This window comes from Solanum dulcamara, chromosome 2 (assembly GCF_947179165.1).
Source record: "Solanum dulcamara chromosome 2, daSolDulc1.2, whole genome shotgun sequence".
In the NCBI taxonomy this organism is placed as follows: Eukaryota; Viridiplantae; Streptophyta; class Magnoliopsida; order Solanales; family Solanaceae; genus Solanum; species Solanum dulcamara.
Genome location: NC_077238.1, coordinates 59,841,816 through 59,858,978, shown reverse-complemented (window position 1 = coordinate 59,858,978; position 17,163 = coordinate 59,841,816). Strand labels below are relative to the sequence as shown.

General features: G+C 30.5%; 1 protein-coding gene across 2 annotated transcripts; it reads left to right on the top strand.

Moving 5' to 3' along the window:
* Positions 1-8,679: 8,679 nt before the first annotated feature.
* Positions 8,680-16,747, top strand: LOC129880599 (respiratory burst oxidase homolog protein E-like). Of its 2 annotated transcripts, none has more exons than XM_055954690.1 (14): positions 8,680-9,481; positions 9,754-9,913; positions 11,726-11,774; positions 12,185-12,298; positions 12,840-13,262; positions 13,342-13,725; positions 13,825-13,920; positions 14,144-14,259; positions 14,336-14,500; positions 14,579-14,735; positions 14,819-15,007; positions 15,162-15,290; positions 15,432-15,506; positions 16,360-16,747. In XM_055954690.1, exons 1-14 carry the CDS (start codon positions 8,908-8,910, stop codon positions 16,399-16,401), a joined length of 2,673 nt encoding a protein of 890 aa, XP_055810665.1. In that variant the 5' UTR covers positions 8,680-8,907; the 3' UTR covers positions 16,402-16,747. The 2 variants fall into 2 exon arrangements, with proteins under 2 accessions (XP_055810665.1, XP_055810664.1); XM_055954689.1 differs by having other exon boundaries at positions 15,432-15,510.
* The last annotated feature ends 416 nt before the right edge of the window (positions 16,748-17,163 follow it).

The following is a 17,163-nucleotide window of genomic DNA, read 5'->3' as shown; positions in this document are numbered from 1 at the left end:
ATTTTTACTGTTTATTATTATTGTTATTAGTAGTAGTGATAGTAGTGGTAGTAGTAGCATATTTTATTTACTATTATTACTATTATTTTGATTATTATTATTACTATTTTGTCATTAATACTACTAATAGAAGTAGTAGTATGTTTATATTACTATTAGTATTAGTACTATTATTATTATTATTGTTATTATTTTCGTTTTTATTATCATTATTATTAATGTATTTTATTTATCGTTATTATTATCATTATTAATGTTATTGTTATCATTTTTTAAAATTATTATTATTATTATAATTATTATTGTTGTTGTATTGATATTAATAGTATTTTTAGTTACTATTATTATTATTATTATAATTATTATTATTTTCTCTATTATTATTATTATTAGTACTATTTTATTTTTTATTATTATCATTTTTATTATTATTCTTCTTATTATTATTATCTTCGTCATTATTATTAATTAATTATTATCATTATTATTATTTTCTTTGTTATTATTATTAGTATTAGTATTAGTATTATTATTATTATCATTATTTACTATTATTATTGTTATTATTGTTATTACTATTATTATATTTGTTGTTATTTTATTATTATGATTATTATTATTACTATTATCATCGTTCTTATTATTTTACTATTTCATCATATTTTATTTATTTATTTATTATATCTTATTATTATTTGTTATTACCGTCATTATTACTATGCTTATTGTCATCATCCTTATTATTATTGCCATTATTATCATTATTAGTATTAGTATATTTTTATTTATTATTATTATTATTATTATTATTATTATTTTCGTTGTTATCATTATCATTATTATTAGTACATTTTATTTACTGCTTATTATTATTATTATTATTATTATTTTCGTTGTTATCATTATCATTATTATTAGTATATTTTATTTACTGCTTATTATTATTATTATTATTATTATTGTTGTTGTTGTTATTATTATTTTCGTTATTATTATTATTAGTAGTAGTAGTATATATATTTTATTTTACTGTTTTTATTATTATTGTTATTGCAATTTTTATTATTATTATTATTGTTGTTGTTATTGTCGTCATTATTATTTTTATTATTATCATTGTTATTATTGTTATTATTATTACTACTACTACTACTACTATTACTACTATTGTTACTATTACATATTAAACTTGCTTATATGATTTAAATATGTTCTCAATTATGTAATAGCTAACATTATCTTGGGTATGATATTTATGACCGTTTTGTTTCATTTAAATGATTTATTTAAATTATTCCTCCTTCATTAAAATATTTTTATACCAAGTCTATTTCTCTTATAAATTTTTCTAAATATTTTTTAAAAATTTATATTTCTTTCAAATTGTTCAATACTTCGATAATTGTTAAAACACATTTTTCCAAAGTTAGTCAAATAATTTTTAAATCATCGGACAACCTCATGTTAACGACTATTTTAAGTGTTAAAATCTTCTTAAAATAGTAATATGAACCTCGTACATTTTTCTCTAAATTTTTAATACTTAAATCTGTTAAGGTCTTTTAAATTAAGTTTTTCTTAACTTCTTTTAAAAAATTAAGTGGCGACTCCTCTTTTATTAAAATTAATTTTTTTGTAAAAAGATGAAATTAATTTTAAACTCCTGTCCATTTTTTTCAACATAACAGATATTATATCAGCTCCATATCATAAAATTTCAGGATAAATCAGGCTATTTGCCCTAGTATCAATTTTAATAGTGCGGGAATATGTATATCCTTTTTCCCTTCTTTTTTTTTTTTAAAAAAATGGTTGATGTGAACAAATAACAAATGTAGATCAAAGTATTACTGACTAAGAGCCCGTTTGGATGGGCTTATTGTGGTGTTTGCCTAATACTAACTTTAAGTCATAAAGTTCTTAAAGTCAGCCAAAAATAAAAAATTAGGATTCCTAACTTCTTTTTTTCTAAGTGCTTAAAGCCATTTTCTTTGACCATGGAAATTACTTTTATATCCCTTATATTTTAACTAAATTTCCAAACTACTCTTTTTTATTCTTTTAACCCTAAAATTCACATTATTTTCCTCATTTCTTCGGCATAAGCACTTTTATCCAAACACTCAACTTCTTATTTATAAAAATAACTTTCAGCACTTTAAAGTTCTAAAAGCACTTCATACATAAAAAATATTTTTTTAAGCTCATCCAAACGGGCTCTAACTTGAAATATATCCAAGGACAACCGTCTGAAACTCATGGCACTGTTATATCTCCAACAAATCTAAAAGATTAAAAGAAAATTTTGGAAATTGTAAAAACAAAAAGGCTAATGGAAGTTGGTACAAGCAAAGGGACAAAAAACCTGTCATAAGGAAAGATTGCCAAGAACTTGAGGGTGTATTTTTGTACGGCCGGAAGATATTTTTCATGAAAATACATTTAATGAGAAAATTGTTTTTCTTGAGAATCATTTTCATCAAAAGGAGAAATTACTTTACTAACTTATGTGCAGAAGTTTTTTATTTTTGTTGCAATTATCTTAGATTGTAAATTGTAATAACTTCATGTTATTTGCTCTAATAAATACTTAAAAAGCATTTTAATTACTACATTCTTAAAATTCCAAAATTCATCAACACAATCTCCAATTTGCTAATATATTATTGATCATTAATATATTTTTCTTGTTTTCCACTCATTGGCCAAATTTCGGATAACATTTTCAAAATACTACTATATTTATTATTTTAAAAATCATAGAAAATAGGGAAAATTACACGGATTGGCAAACATTACTACTATATTATGCGACAAGAGTATAATTTCAATTAATTACACGAATTGTCTATAATTTAATGAAATTTGTTATTATACAAATCTGGGGGCTCATATACAAATCTAGAAGTGAATATACAAATCTCTAAAGCAAATCTGCAAGCGAATATACAAATCTGGAAGCGTATATACAAATCTGGAAGCGAATATACAAATCTGGAAGCGTATATACAAATCTGGAAGCGAATATACAAATCTGGAAGCGTATATACAAATCTGGAAGCGAATATACAAATCTAAAAGAAAATATATACAATCTCTTTGAAAGTTCAATTTGTATAATGCAGCGAGATATACAAACGAAAATTGATATATCAACTGAAATTATAGTTATAAAATGTAATTTAGTAAATTGTAGCTAGAGTCTAATTATGTTTCAAAACGTTGCTATTTTTAAACGTTCTCCAAAGAAAATAACTTTCATCATAAGTACATAAATTAAAAGAACAGTAGCGACTACCGAATACGGATTTTTATTGCTGGGATTTTAATTGGGAGTTTCACTCTAGCTATTAACTAATAAATATTTCAAATTCCTCTGATCTCATTTATAATCGTATGTCATTGTTTTACTATCTGTGTATGGAGAAAAGTACAAATAAATAAATGAAAACAAAAAGAAGGCAGACATAATAAATATTATTTTCTCTATTTCCGGAAGAGTGTGTATATATATACATACACACACCATCGTCACTAGATTACAACTCTAATATCTTCTCTTTAGTTACTATTTCAATCTGATTTTGTCTTATTATTTCATTTCCACAAAATATATAATTGAGCGTGTCGACTTATACCTATATTAGTAATTAAATAAAGTACAAACGGTTGAAAGGTAAGCAAAGGATGAAACATGTAAAATCAAAGGGAGTTATTTGGATGTTACTGCTAAAATATAAATAAATGATATTCAAAAAATTTGTATTTGCTTGAAAATTGTGAGTTCCGAACAATTTAATGTGTGTGTAAAAAGAATTTTAACTGACCTAACTATGTAAAATGGCCTCCCATCTTTTCAATTGACTTGACTTACAATTTAGTGGTAGCTTGAGTTTTTTTAATCAACTTATAAGCTGCAAACTATTTATAAGTTTAAAAAAATAAGTTGGGGTAGCTCAATTTTTTTTGAAAAAATTACTTAATTGAGTGCTTTTTAAAATTTAATTACTGATTTTAGCGATATTTTTTATTTATTACAACTTATAGCAATACATAGCAATATTATGATAAATATACATTTGTATTAAAAGTGAATTATGCATACAATATAAATGTATTATAAGTGTTTTAAAATATATATTATGTTTGTGTAGTAAGAAACTGACATAATGTATTATAAGTTTATTAAAGTATGTGATAAATGTATTATCCATCTATAAAACTTGTATTATATATGTTTTATAAATATTTCTCTGCAATATGCATTAAAACTGTATTATAAATGTATTATAAGTGTTCGGTGAATTTTTTTTATTGCTATAAATGGTAAATATTTTCTTAATATTGTATATTTATGTAAGTTTCCCATTTTTTTTGGACTTATAAACTGTTTTAGATATGGCCAATTACTTAAATAATATAATATATAGCATTAATTATAAGTTTTAATACATATTTCACCTTTGATAAAAATAACAGTACTTTTCTTACCCAAAATAATAAAAATAAATACCTTTCTTTTTCTTTCTCTCTCTCCTTCTTATTTTTTTTCTTCCATTTTTTTGTTTTCTTTATCTCTTTCTCTTTCTCTCTTCTTCTTCTCTTTTTTTTTTCTTCCGTTTTTCTCTTTTTTATGTCAATTTTTTTCTCTCTCTCTTTCTTTTTTTCTTTTTCCTCTTTTAAAAATAATAATTAATTATTTTAATTTAAAATTTAGTTTTGGATTGAATATTACAAAATTAATGCTTTTACTATTTTTTAAATTATATGATTTTTAATGTAAATACATATGTAATGCATTTCTAACACAATAAACGAAATAAATATAAATAATAAGTGTAATATGTTTTTGTAATGCATTTCTAACACAATAAAAGAAATAAATATAAATGATAAGTGTAATACGTTTTGAATTCAATCTATTGTACATATTATATGCATGTTTCAATACACGTGATGAATATATAACTAAAACATTTTTAATATAAATATATTATAAGTATTATGTGTGATTTTCAAACATTCTAGTACTATTCAAATTAACTTACGTTGTTAGAAATGTATTATACTTATTAAAATAACAACAATTGAATTCATAACAATGTATAGTATTGAATTCTAATTGTAATACATTTTGAATTCAATATATTATACATATTATAGAGATGTTTCAATACAAGTGGTGAATATATAACTAAAATATTTTTAATACAATAATATATTCATTTAATAAGAGAAAAAAATAAAAAATAATTATAATAGATTTTGAATTCAATATATTATAGGCATATTTCAATGCACGTGGTGAGTATATAACTAAAATATTTTTGATACAATAATATATTTTTGCACCATTAATAAGAGAAAAAAATAAACAATAATTATAATACATTTTGAAATCAACGTATGATTCATATTATAGGTATCTTTCAACGAATGTGGTGAATATATATTTGAAATATTCTTAATAAAAATATATTATAATTATTATATATGAATTTCAAATAACTTGGTACTATTTAAATTAGTTTTAAATTAGGATAATTAATTATTATTTTAAAAAAGGGAGAAAGGGAAAGAGAAAGAGAAAAAATAGATAAAAAATAAAAGGAGAGAAAAAGCATGAGAAAGAAGAAGAAAGAGAGAGAGAGAAAAAGAGAAGAGTCACGCAGAAAGAGGAGAAAGAGAGAGGGGGGTAATGGATGATATTAGTTATTAGTGAAGAATATGTTATAGATCGTAATAAAAAAAGTACCCTAAAAGGGATAATTATTAATCTAAAAGAGTTCATTTATGTAAAAATTTATTTTAGATAAGCTAAGTCAAACAGACCCGATTATTTTTTTGGGCTTATTTTAAGCACAAAATGACTAAGTTGGTCAGCCAAACACTCAAAAAAATTAAAAACAACTTTCATATATCCAACCTTGATTTTTGACTGGCCTAAATTGAAAAATTGTGTAAAATTAATAAATTATCATTATTAATTGAGGAAGAGAAGAATAGGCTTAAAGATATCTATAATAAGAAGGCAAAGACGAAAGCGAAGTCGACAGTCATCAGTGCTAAAATGACAGCTTTTGAACGCCTGTATGTCGAGTTAGGGGGAAAAGGTAGGGATAAGAGATTATTTAGGTTCACCAAAAAGAGAAAGAAAAGTGCGCGATCTGGATCTAGTAAAGTGCATCAAGGACGAGGAAGGTGAAGTGTTAGTGGATGAGACCTCTATCAAGCAAAGGTGGCAAACTTACTTCCATAGACTCCTAAATGAAAAAGGAGACAGAGATATTATACTGGGTGATTTTGCGTACTCTCATAGTCTTCGAGACTTTGGGTATTGCAGGTGTTTTAGGGTTAAGGAGGTTAGACATGCTGTTAGCGGGATGAGGAGGGAGAAAGCGACAGGGCCCGATAAGATTTCTGTGGATTTTTGGAAGAGCACTAACAAGGAAGGTTTGGGGTGATTGACTAAGTTGTTTAATGTTATTTTAAAGACCGCTAAGATTTCTGATGAATGGAGGTGGAGTACTATGGTTCCATTGTACAAGAACAAGGGGTATCAAACTACTAAGCCACACTATGAAGATTTGGGAGAGAGTGGTAGAGATAAGGGTGAAGAGAGGAGTGCCAATCTCAGAGAACCAGTTCGGATTCATGCTGGGGCGGTCGACTACTGAAGAAATCCATCTTATGTGGAGACTGGTGGAGAAATTTAGACAAAGAAAAAAGAGATCTCTATATAGTGTTCATTGACCTTGAAAAGACTTATGACAAAATTCCGAGGGATGTTCTCTGAAGGTGTCTGGAGGTTAAAGGTGTCCCGATGGTGTATATTAGGGAGATAAATGACATGTATGCTAGAGTCAAGACTCGGGTTAGGATAGTGGGAGGTAATTCAGAGCATTTCCTATTGAGGTGGGACTACATCAGGGATATGTGCTGAGCCCTTTTCTTTTTGCCTTGGTGATGAATGAGTTGACACGGTCTATTCAGGAGAAGGTTCCATGGTGTATGTTATTTGCGGATGACTTAGTTTTGATTAATGAGAGTCGGGACAGAGTTAATGATAGGTTAGAGGTTTGAAGACAAACGTTGGAGCCTAGGGAGTTTAGATTGAGCAAGACCAAAACATAATACTTAGAGTGCAAATTTAGTACTGTGATGGATGAAGAGGGTAGGGAAGTGAGGTTTGCCACCCAACCTATCCCCAAGACAGAAAGCTCTAAATATCTTGGATCCATCATCCAGAGTAGTGGAGACATCGATGATGATGTCACACACCGCATTGGGGTAGCATGGTTGAAATTGAGGCTAGCCTCTGGAGTTCTATGTGATAAGAAAATACCACCTAAACTTAAAGGTAAGTTCTACAGAATGGTGGTTAGACCAGCGTTGTTATATGGAGTGGAGTGCTGCCCAGTAAAGAACTCTCATGTTCATAAGATACATGTTGCGGAGATGAGGATGCTGAAATGGATGTGTGGACACACTAGGAGTGATAAGATCAGGAATGAGGTTATTCGGGAGAAGGTGAGAGTGGCATCCGTGGTCGACAAGATGAGAGAAGCGAGATTGAGATGGTTTGTGCATGTGTAGAGAAGGGGTGTTGACGCCCCAGTTAGATGGTGCGAGCGGTTGGATTTGAGGGCTATACGAATGGGTAGGGGTAGACCCAAAAAGTATTGGAGAGAGGTGATTAGACAAGATATGGCGCCACTCCATATCACCGATGACATAATCTTAGATAGAAAAGAGTGGAGGTCGCGAATTAGGGTAGAAGGCTAATAGGGATAGAATGGTATCTTGTTGTGTGTCGGTTTAGGGTGGTCGTAGGTCTAGGCATGCCTTTATAGTTGTGTTGCTATTGCCTTTGATTATCGCAGTACTTTGTTATAGTTATTGTTCTTGTCTTGTAAATTTTGCATTGCATTTTATTTTTTTTTATTTTTATTTATGTATTTATTTATTTATTTTCATTATGCTATATATATTGTTTTTCTCTCGTATTTGAAAATGTGACTTTTGAGCCGAGGGTCTTTCGAAAACAACCTTTCTACCTCCATGAGATAGTGGTAAAATCTGCATACATCCTACTCTCTCTAGACCCTACTTGTTGAATTTCACTGAATATGTTGTTGTATTATTAATTGATCATCTTGTTATCCTAAAATTTTACGTAGATTAATTGATCATCTTGTTATCCTAAAATTTTACGTAGTTTTTATGATGTGTACAATTAATGTAAAAATTATAAAATGTGGAAAATAAAACAATAGGTTTACACGTGGTGGGGCAGTGCATTCTGTTCAAGTACTATACGTATACTGTATACATAGTACCCATAGTTTAGGATTCGGCTCCTAGTAATTACATTTCATATGGTGGTGATAATCACGAATTCGGCAAAAATAAAATAATTTTAACTCAAATTTTATATTTAATTTAAAAAATATTTAATATAAACAAATAATTTAATCAAAATTTAATAAAACGTAAAATAATTGTGATCCAAAACACATAAATTAAAATTTATATGACTTTACCTATGTTCCTATGACACCACTAGTCATATTATCAGGGTTGTTGCAAAATATTATATATCTGATTAAAATGAATTTTTTTTGGTATATATAATAGATGTTGAAATTTGTTAATAATTTGTTCCGTGTGTTTGGCTTTTTATAAAAAAGAGCGACTGATGCTAGCTGTTACGAAAACACAAGGCTGCTGATATGCATTCTTCCAAAAACTCTACAAACATACCACCCCACCTACTCTTTTTAATTTTCATTCTCTCTCTTGCATGAATGAAACTGATGAAAGAGCAAAACCAGATATCATGTTGAGATATGAGTTACGAGGTGTTATTTTAGAACCATAGGAACAGTGAGAGAAAGAAATAAAAAAATGGATGTGACGTCATTTTTGAGGTCATCTCCTAGGAGCAGCTCCAATTATAGTCGGCACTTTGACATACCGGAGGCAGAAACATCGGAGCATGTTGGCGGTGCAATGTTGCCCATTTTCCTCAATAATTTACAGACAAACAATAATGATCGAGACTTGGTTGAGGTCACGCTAGAACTGGAGGACAATTCCTTTGTTTTGTGTACCATAAAACCAAGTCCAGATCACAACAACAAAATTTCTGCTGGAGAAGAAGAAGAAGAAAATTCTCCCAGCGGACTTGTCTCGAGCAGTACGCGTGCATCTCCCAGGAAATTCTCGTGGTTAAGATCACCGGAAAGGAGTGATCACCATCATTTTCATCAAAATCAGATGACGGAGATGAAATCATCAAAATTGAAGATGGTGAGGAATAAATCGACCACTCAGCGAGCCCTTGGAGGGTTGAGATTCATAAGTAAGACGACCGGAGAATGTGATACTAATAATGATCTTTGGGGAAAAGTTGAGACTCGCTTCAACGCTTTGGCCAAGGATGGTTTGCTCACTAGAGAAGATTTCGGTGAATGCATTGGTACATTCAATTTTCTCAATTCATATAGTAAATGCCTCGCAATGGCACAAGTCGTTCCGGCAAATGCCAATAGTGTGGATGCGTCCCTACTAACTCCCTTCTTTTCAACCACTCTTTTAAAAAATAATTAACTTTAATCTTCATATAAACATATTTTACTATTTATAAGCATACAAATATCATCATACAAATATTATAATATATTTAAGACAGCTTTTTATTACACGTGACAGGGTCATATATAATGGAGGTGTATGTATGTATGTATGTAGGAATGGGGGATTCAAAAGAGTTTGCGGTGGGAATTTTTGATGCATTGGTACGAAGAAGGCGACAAAAGATGTCAAAGATAAGCAAAGCAGAGCTACACGAATTCTGGTTGCAGATTTCTAACCAAAGCTTTCACGCCAGACTTGCGATTTTCTTTGACATGTGTGTGCCTCTTCTCTCTCTCTCGCTTGTATGCTTTTCCGGTTTTCCATTGTCGTATTCTTCTTCTTCCCTAATTTCGATATGCATATATATATGCCAACACGAAAGCTTTATCGTTCTCTTCTCTGAAATAAATTGGATTCACTTCTTTTTACCTACCTACATTGAATTCTAAGCTAGAGTTCTATTATAGATAATCTGATTCTGACCAGCTATCTTCTTTTATAAATTGAATCAGACTTGATAAATACATTGGGAGGACGTGGGGGATTTGAGTAAAATCTTACCCCTACCAAATTATGTACTACTTATTTATTAATTTGTTGTAAATCATTGAAAAAAGACTTGACGATAGAAATGGAAAAACAAGAATCCCAAAAGTATATAGCGTAGCAACAGAAATAAAATATTGTCTCACCTAATATTTTGGTCTAAAAATATTTTATTTGTCGTTAATAATTTGGTTTGAAAATATCACTACAACCAAAAATTTAGTCTAAATATATCCATATTTTTACTTAACGGATCAAAAATGTCAAATAAATATATTGATCCGTTTCTTTTTAAACACAGTTAATTTCTAATAAAAATATTACTTTTAAAAAAAATCTATTATTTCTTTTTTTCTTTTTAAATCACTTTAACCAATAACTAAGTAAGAAATAATATTTTTCTTCTTAATCTCATTTTATCAATTAAAATAAAATAACTTCATCTATTTTTTAACTGACAATATAGATTTTATATATATATATATATATATATATATATATATATATATATATATATATATATATATATATATATATATATATAAGATCATAATAACCTCATCATTGATTTCATTTTATTAATACCGATCAAAAAAACCTAATAAAATAGAAAACATTTGAATTTCGTAATTTTTTAAAAATTATAGTAGGATAAACATTTGATAATAATAATTAATAAAAATTGTTAGAAAAAATGTGTTTAAAATGAAATGAAATACAATAATATAATTGTTTGATAAAAATATATTTTTAATCTATTAAGAAACAATAAAGATTTTTTTGGACCAAACTATTGATGGTTAAGTCATTTTTTTGACCAAATTATGACGAAAAAAAGTTTTTTGGAACAAATTATTAACTTGACCAATTTTGTTCAATTTCACATTATTCAAAAACTTTTTTTTTTTTTTAACTCTTTTCCATTGTATCTTTCATCTAACAATTTTGACTTGAATTACACGCTTACCTGTTGCTCCCTCCCAGTATTAATTATTGCATCTTTCATGTTACAAGTCTGACTTGATTTACACGTTTACCTGTTGCTATACATCAACATGATAACAACTTATTTGCTGCAAAAAGATTATACACTGTGACTCTCTGAGTACACACAAATTTAAACTTAAAAAGTAAAGCTAGAAATTTAAGATCACATATAGTGCCTTGATTACAAGTCAATAACTCACTCTTACTTCTAGTCTAGACACTTACCCTGAGTACGTTACTATGATTGTTGCTATATCTATCATTTATCTATATCCTAATTTATGTGACACTATTTGATTTTCGAAATTCAAAATTGCATAAATTTTACCAACATTTTAAAATGTATTCTTTTTATCATATTGACTTAAGAAAAGTTGAAATCCTTAATATTTTTCATATAGTTTAATTTAAAATATTGAATTGATCTAATTCAATTTGGCTTAAAAAATTAATCTTAAATCTCATAAAAAAAGTGCTACATAAATTGAGACCGTGTATTTAATTTTCAATTGATGACGATGTAAATATGCATATTTTCCCCCTTTTATTATAGGGCTGATAGCAATGGAGATGGAAGAATCACGAAAGAAGAAGTTCAAGAGGTAAGATTATCATTGGTTGAACTTTCTCAATCAAAACAAATAGGGTGAACTAAGAAAAGAAAAAACAAAAAGAGTGGTTCAGTTTTGGTCAAATCATAGAATTTGACTAATTTCCATCTAGAATGGGGGCAACTTAAATAATTTTTTTTTTAAAAAAACAACTTGTTCTTCAATGTTCTATTAATTGTGAAAGTTTGAAGAATCTGAACAGCTACTATTATTTCAGAAATAGTTTTATTTGTATCCAGTGATATAGTAATAAAAAAAAAAAATATTGTACAATCAAGTGACTACTATAATTGTATACAGCAAGTATGAGTCTAAAATTTGATAAAGATGGTAGGTAAATATAAAAATCCTTGCATTGTCAGATAATTCCTAATTTTATATATTTTTGTTCCTTTTACCAGCTGATAATGCTGAGTGCTTCAGCAAATAAGCTATCAAAATTGAAGGAAAATGCAGCAGAGTATGCTTCTTTGATAATGGAGGAATTAGACCCAGAAGGTCTTGGTTACATTGAGGTATCTAAATTCTTGTTCGTCTGCCTTGCAAATTGCAATATCAGGAAGAGACTCAAAAATTACAATATCTGGAATTTATGTGGTCATTTGGGGGAAAGGCAGTTCCAAAGAGTATTTAAGCATAGGCATACCCAGAATTCTGTGTCATTCAACAATATATAGCTTGAAACAAAGTTGCACTTACTACAAATAATATACACCCCCTTTGGATTTGCCTTCAAGCAAGAGTACAATTTTCTTAACTTTCTCCAACTTTCTAACAAAGAAAGATCAGAACACTTTCTCCTTCACCTGTTTAGTCATTGCTTAAATATTTCACTTGAGAAACAATGTAATCAAAGTATTTAAGCTTAAATAACATCAAAATGTAATGGTTTTTCTTGAAATATCGTTTGATGATCATACACCTAGGCATGAGAAGGAATATATATAATCAAGCATTGGCACCACAGAAAAGGGTGTTAAAAATAGTTTCAGGTAGCAACACTTGTTTGGTTAGAACTGCCAATGATATGACCCCCTTACGTGCCTTTTCCTTCAGTTATGGCAGTTGGAAACACTTCTTCTACAAAGGGACAATTACATGAGCTACGGTAGGCCTTTAAGCACAACCAGTGTTGACTGGAGTATAAACTTAGGAACCTGCAAGACCAACAACATAGTAAAGAAAGCAAGTCGTGCCCTCAAATGCCTTGTCTTAGAGAACTGGCATAGAGGCTGGATTATCTTGCTATGGTTGCTGGCTATGATTGGACTTTTCACTTGGAAATTCATGCAGTATAGGCAAATGGAAGCATTTCAAGTAATGGGTTACTGTTTGGCTACAGCTAAAGGGGCCGCGGAGACGCTCAAGTTTAACATGGCACTAATCCTTTTACCAGTTTGTCGAAACATGTTAACTAGGTTACGTTCAACAAGAGCCAGGATACTTATTCCATTTGATGACAATATCAATTTTCACAAGGTAAACACTACATGCCCGAAATTTTCTTCTGAATTTTTCAGTAGTAGCGTATTCCTTAACTAGGGCATTGACTTGGCAGATTATTGCACATGCCATAGCTGTTGGCATAATACTTCATGCAGCCAACCATTTAGCGTGTGATTTTCCCCATCTGGTTAACTCATCACCAGAAAAATTTGCACTCATAGCTTCTGATTTTGACAAGTTGAAGCCAAGTTACAAAAGTCTTTTGACTGGTGTTGAGGGCATCACTGGTATTTCTATGGTAATTTTGATGACTATAGCCTTCATACTGGCAACACGATGCTTCAGGAGGAGCATACTGAAGTTGCCACCCCCTCTGAACCAATTAACAGGCTTTAACGCATTTTGGTATTCTCATCACCTTCTGGCATTGGTCTATATATTGCTACTACTACATGGAACATTCCTGTTCTTTGTCCACAAATGGTATCAGAAAACTGTAAGGACTATGAAGATAATTAGTACGAAGAGAGCATTAAATTAAAAAACATTTATCCAAGATTATATGCTAACAATGTGTCACCAATAACTGTTGCAGACGTGGATGTATATCTCCCTTCCATTAATCCTGTACATTGCAGAGAGGACTTCGAGAACATGGCGATCAGAAGACTATGCAGTTAAGATCTTGAAGGTAAGTTGCCAATGAGGCCTTCATCTCTAGCAAATTAAGGGCAAGAAGCAGATACATGTGGTTAAATAGATGGCATTTTCTTCAATTACACTTGTATTCTTGGGACAGTACAAGAAACTAGCTCCTAAAGTGAAACTGTAAAACCACCTAAGAATATAGGGAGAGGAAGAGCAAGAACAAAATAGGAGTAAACAAATAAAGAATTGATTTTCGGACCTTACAGGTTTCTGTACTTCCAGGAGATGTCTTGAGCTTGATCATGTCAAAACCAGCTGGTTTTAAATACAAGAGCGGGCAGTATATATTCTTGCAGTGCCCAACAATATCATCATTTCAATGGTAGGTATGGTTGTTTCACATGCAAGCTGATTATGTTCCTAACAGGCATTGAACATACATGTCAATATTTCTCCAGGCATCCGTTTTCCATAACATCTGCACCAGGAGATGACTACCTCAGTGTTTATATCCGGATTGTAGGTGACTGGACAAAAGATCTTAAGAGGGTATTTACAAAGATTCCAGCATGTGTAGTTGGTCAAGCAAAGTTTGAAGAACATGAAAATGTTGATCAAAGAGGGTAACTTTAGTACTTCTGACCAGTCAAACCTACATATGATTTCCTTGTCAAGGTCTAAAAATGCTATCAACCATGCAGTTTACCTAGATTGCTTGTAGATGGACCATATGGCGCTCCAGCACAGGACTATCAAAATTATGACGTCTTACTTCTTGTAGGACTTGGTATTGGAGCTACACCTTTTATAAGTATCCTAAAGGATCTACTGAACAATACAAGAGCACATGAAAATGTGGTAAATCAATCTTCATCATAACTTCAAAACAATAACGTTGTAAGGCTCCAAGTAAATATTTTTCGTCCATGATGCGGTTTCAGGATTTGAATACTGAGACCAGCGCATCAGATGACAGCTGGACAAGTTTTGTTTCTTCAAGCACAGCATCAAGTGTAAAGAAGAAATCACAAAGGACGAGAACTGCACATTTTTATTGGGTTACCAGAGAACCTGGATCCTTAGAGTGGTTCAAAGGAGTGATGAATGAAGTTGCAGAGATGGATCACAAAGTAGTACACACATACTTCTTGCTAGATGTCCTTAAACTGACCACCTTTCTTCACTCCTCCTAATTGGAATTCTAAGTTGATCGATATCTGTTTAATATTACCAATTAGTGGCCAATCAAGTTAGTTATATTCCTGTATTCTGGTGATGGAACAGGGTCAGATAGAGATGCATAATTATCTAACGAGTGTTTATGAAGAAGGTGATGCCAGATCAGCTCTCATCACCATGCTCCAAGCACTTAATCATGCAAAACATGGTGTTGACATCCTGTCTGGCACTAGGGTATGATCCGTTACTTCACATAAAGCTTCTCAAAGAGAAATGTTCTAAAAAAATCTTCTGTTTTTTTGACAAGTAAATGAAAAAGAAAATAAAAGGTGTTTCACTTGAACCGTACTGACATTAAAACTAATTCTACTGCAGGTGAGGACACATTTTGCAAGGCCCAAATGGATTGAAGTGTTCAAGAAAATAGCTTTGAAACATCCCTATTCAACAGTAGGTAAAGAATTTCTACAATCTCAACGTAACTATGACAAATTATTAAACACCAGCAGTTCTGACAAATGCCCCTTCCTACATGATTTTTCTAGTTCCTTAGACCTAATGCCTAATTGTCAATTCAGAAAAAATGAGACATCCTCATTCTAATGAATATCATCACATAGTAGAGGCTAAAAAAATAACAAATATCAAAGGTTATATACAAGCCCGAAGAAGAATCTAAAAATGTAGCGATATTGCTATATCCAAAGAACAACATGGTTGTTGACTAGATGAAGACAGAGTGGACATAACAAGCAGTTTGAGACTATACTATAGTCAATGGAGCTGAATCATCTTAAGTTCCTTTAGAAAGGACCTAATGGCATAGATCAGTTATTACAGAAGTCAGGACTAGTAACTTCAATGCACTCTATGAAGTATTCGAACAATTAGATCAACTGATACCAGAAAGTATTTACCTTATTGAAGCATTTACAAAGTAGAACATCCAACCAGGCACTTCCCAGTCAACATTGAATATTAAAAAAGGAAAGAGAAGATAAATAGAACGAATAAACAGATAATCCAAAAATTAAAAGAAAAAGTGCAAAATGAAAAAAAAAAAGGCAGCCCGGTGCACTTAAGCTTCCGCGATGTGCAGGGTCCAGGGAAGGGCCTGACCACAAGGGTTTATTGTACGCAGCCTTACCTTGCATTTCTGCCAGAGGTTATTTCCAAGGCTTGAACCCGTGACCTCCTGGTCCCATGGCAGCAACTTTACTAGTTACTCCAAGGCTCCCTTCTGCAAAATGAAACTGGAGATTAAAAATAATCAATGTAGATTCACTAACAAAATGACATGCAGGAGTCTTCTACTGCGGGATGCCTGTCTTGGCAAAGGAGTTGAAGAAGCTATCTCAAGAATTAAGTTACAAGACATCCACGCGTTTCGAGTTCCATAAGGAGTACTTCTGATATTATAAATTTTCAACAATAATCCCAGCGGGTTTTTTCCTTTACATTTTGTAACTATTTATGTGATGCATGTGCATGTGTATTTCAATTAAAAATGTAAATGCATGTATCATACAAGATATGAAAATACTATAGTGAAAGAGAGTTTTTTCACTAGAGAATTATACATGATCATTACAATACAGAAGAACCATATTATTGTACCATAATGCACATCTTATGAGCAAAAAAAGCATGGCGTGTCAAGAAAGGTTAATCAAATTCTCAGAGCATTTGCAAAGATCAAAGCTGCCAATTTTCGGATAGGCAGAAACAGGCACTTTAAGCATGCTTAAAGTGCGAGGCTCAAAATGTCTTGAGTGCTTCGGTTGCTTAATGTGCGCTTTTGTGTCATCGTCAAGGTTCTAAGGCATACTTTTCCTTGACAATGAGCCTCTTCTGACGAGGAGACAATAAACAATTGATATTCACTTTATAGTAAAAAAAGAAATTCAATTTCATTGTTCACATATTTGGCATTATGCTTATAATTATTAGTCTTGGATTAAATATATACATTTGTACTTTTTTTTCTCCCTTTGTGCTTTTTTTCATCAAAGCCCACGTTTTGTTTCTTCTTTGAATTTAAAGCCGTAGTGAACCTATGAACTTTTTTGCGCTTTTTGCTTTTGATAACAATGACCAGAAAGAGGGG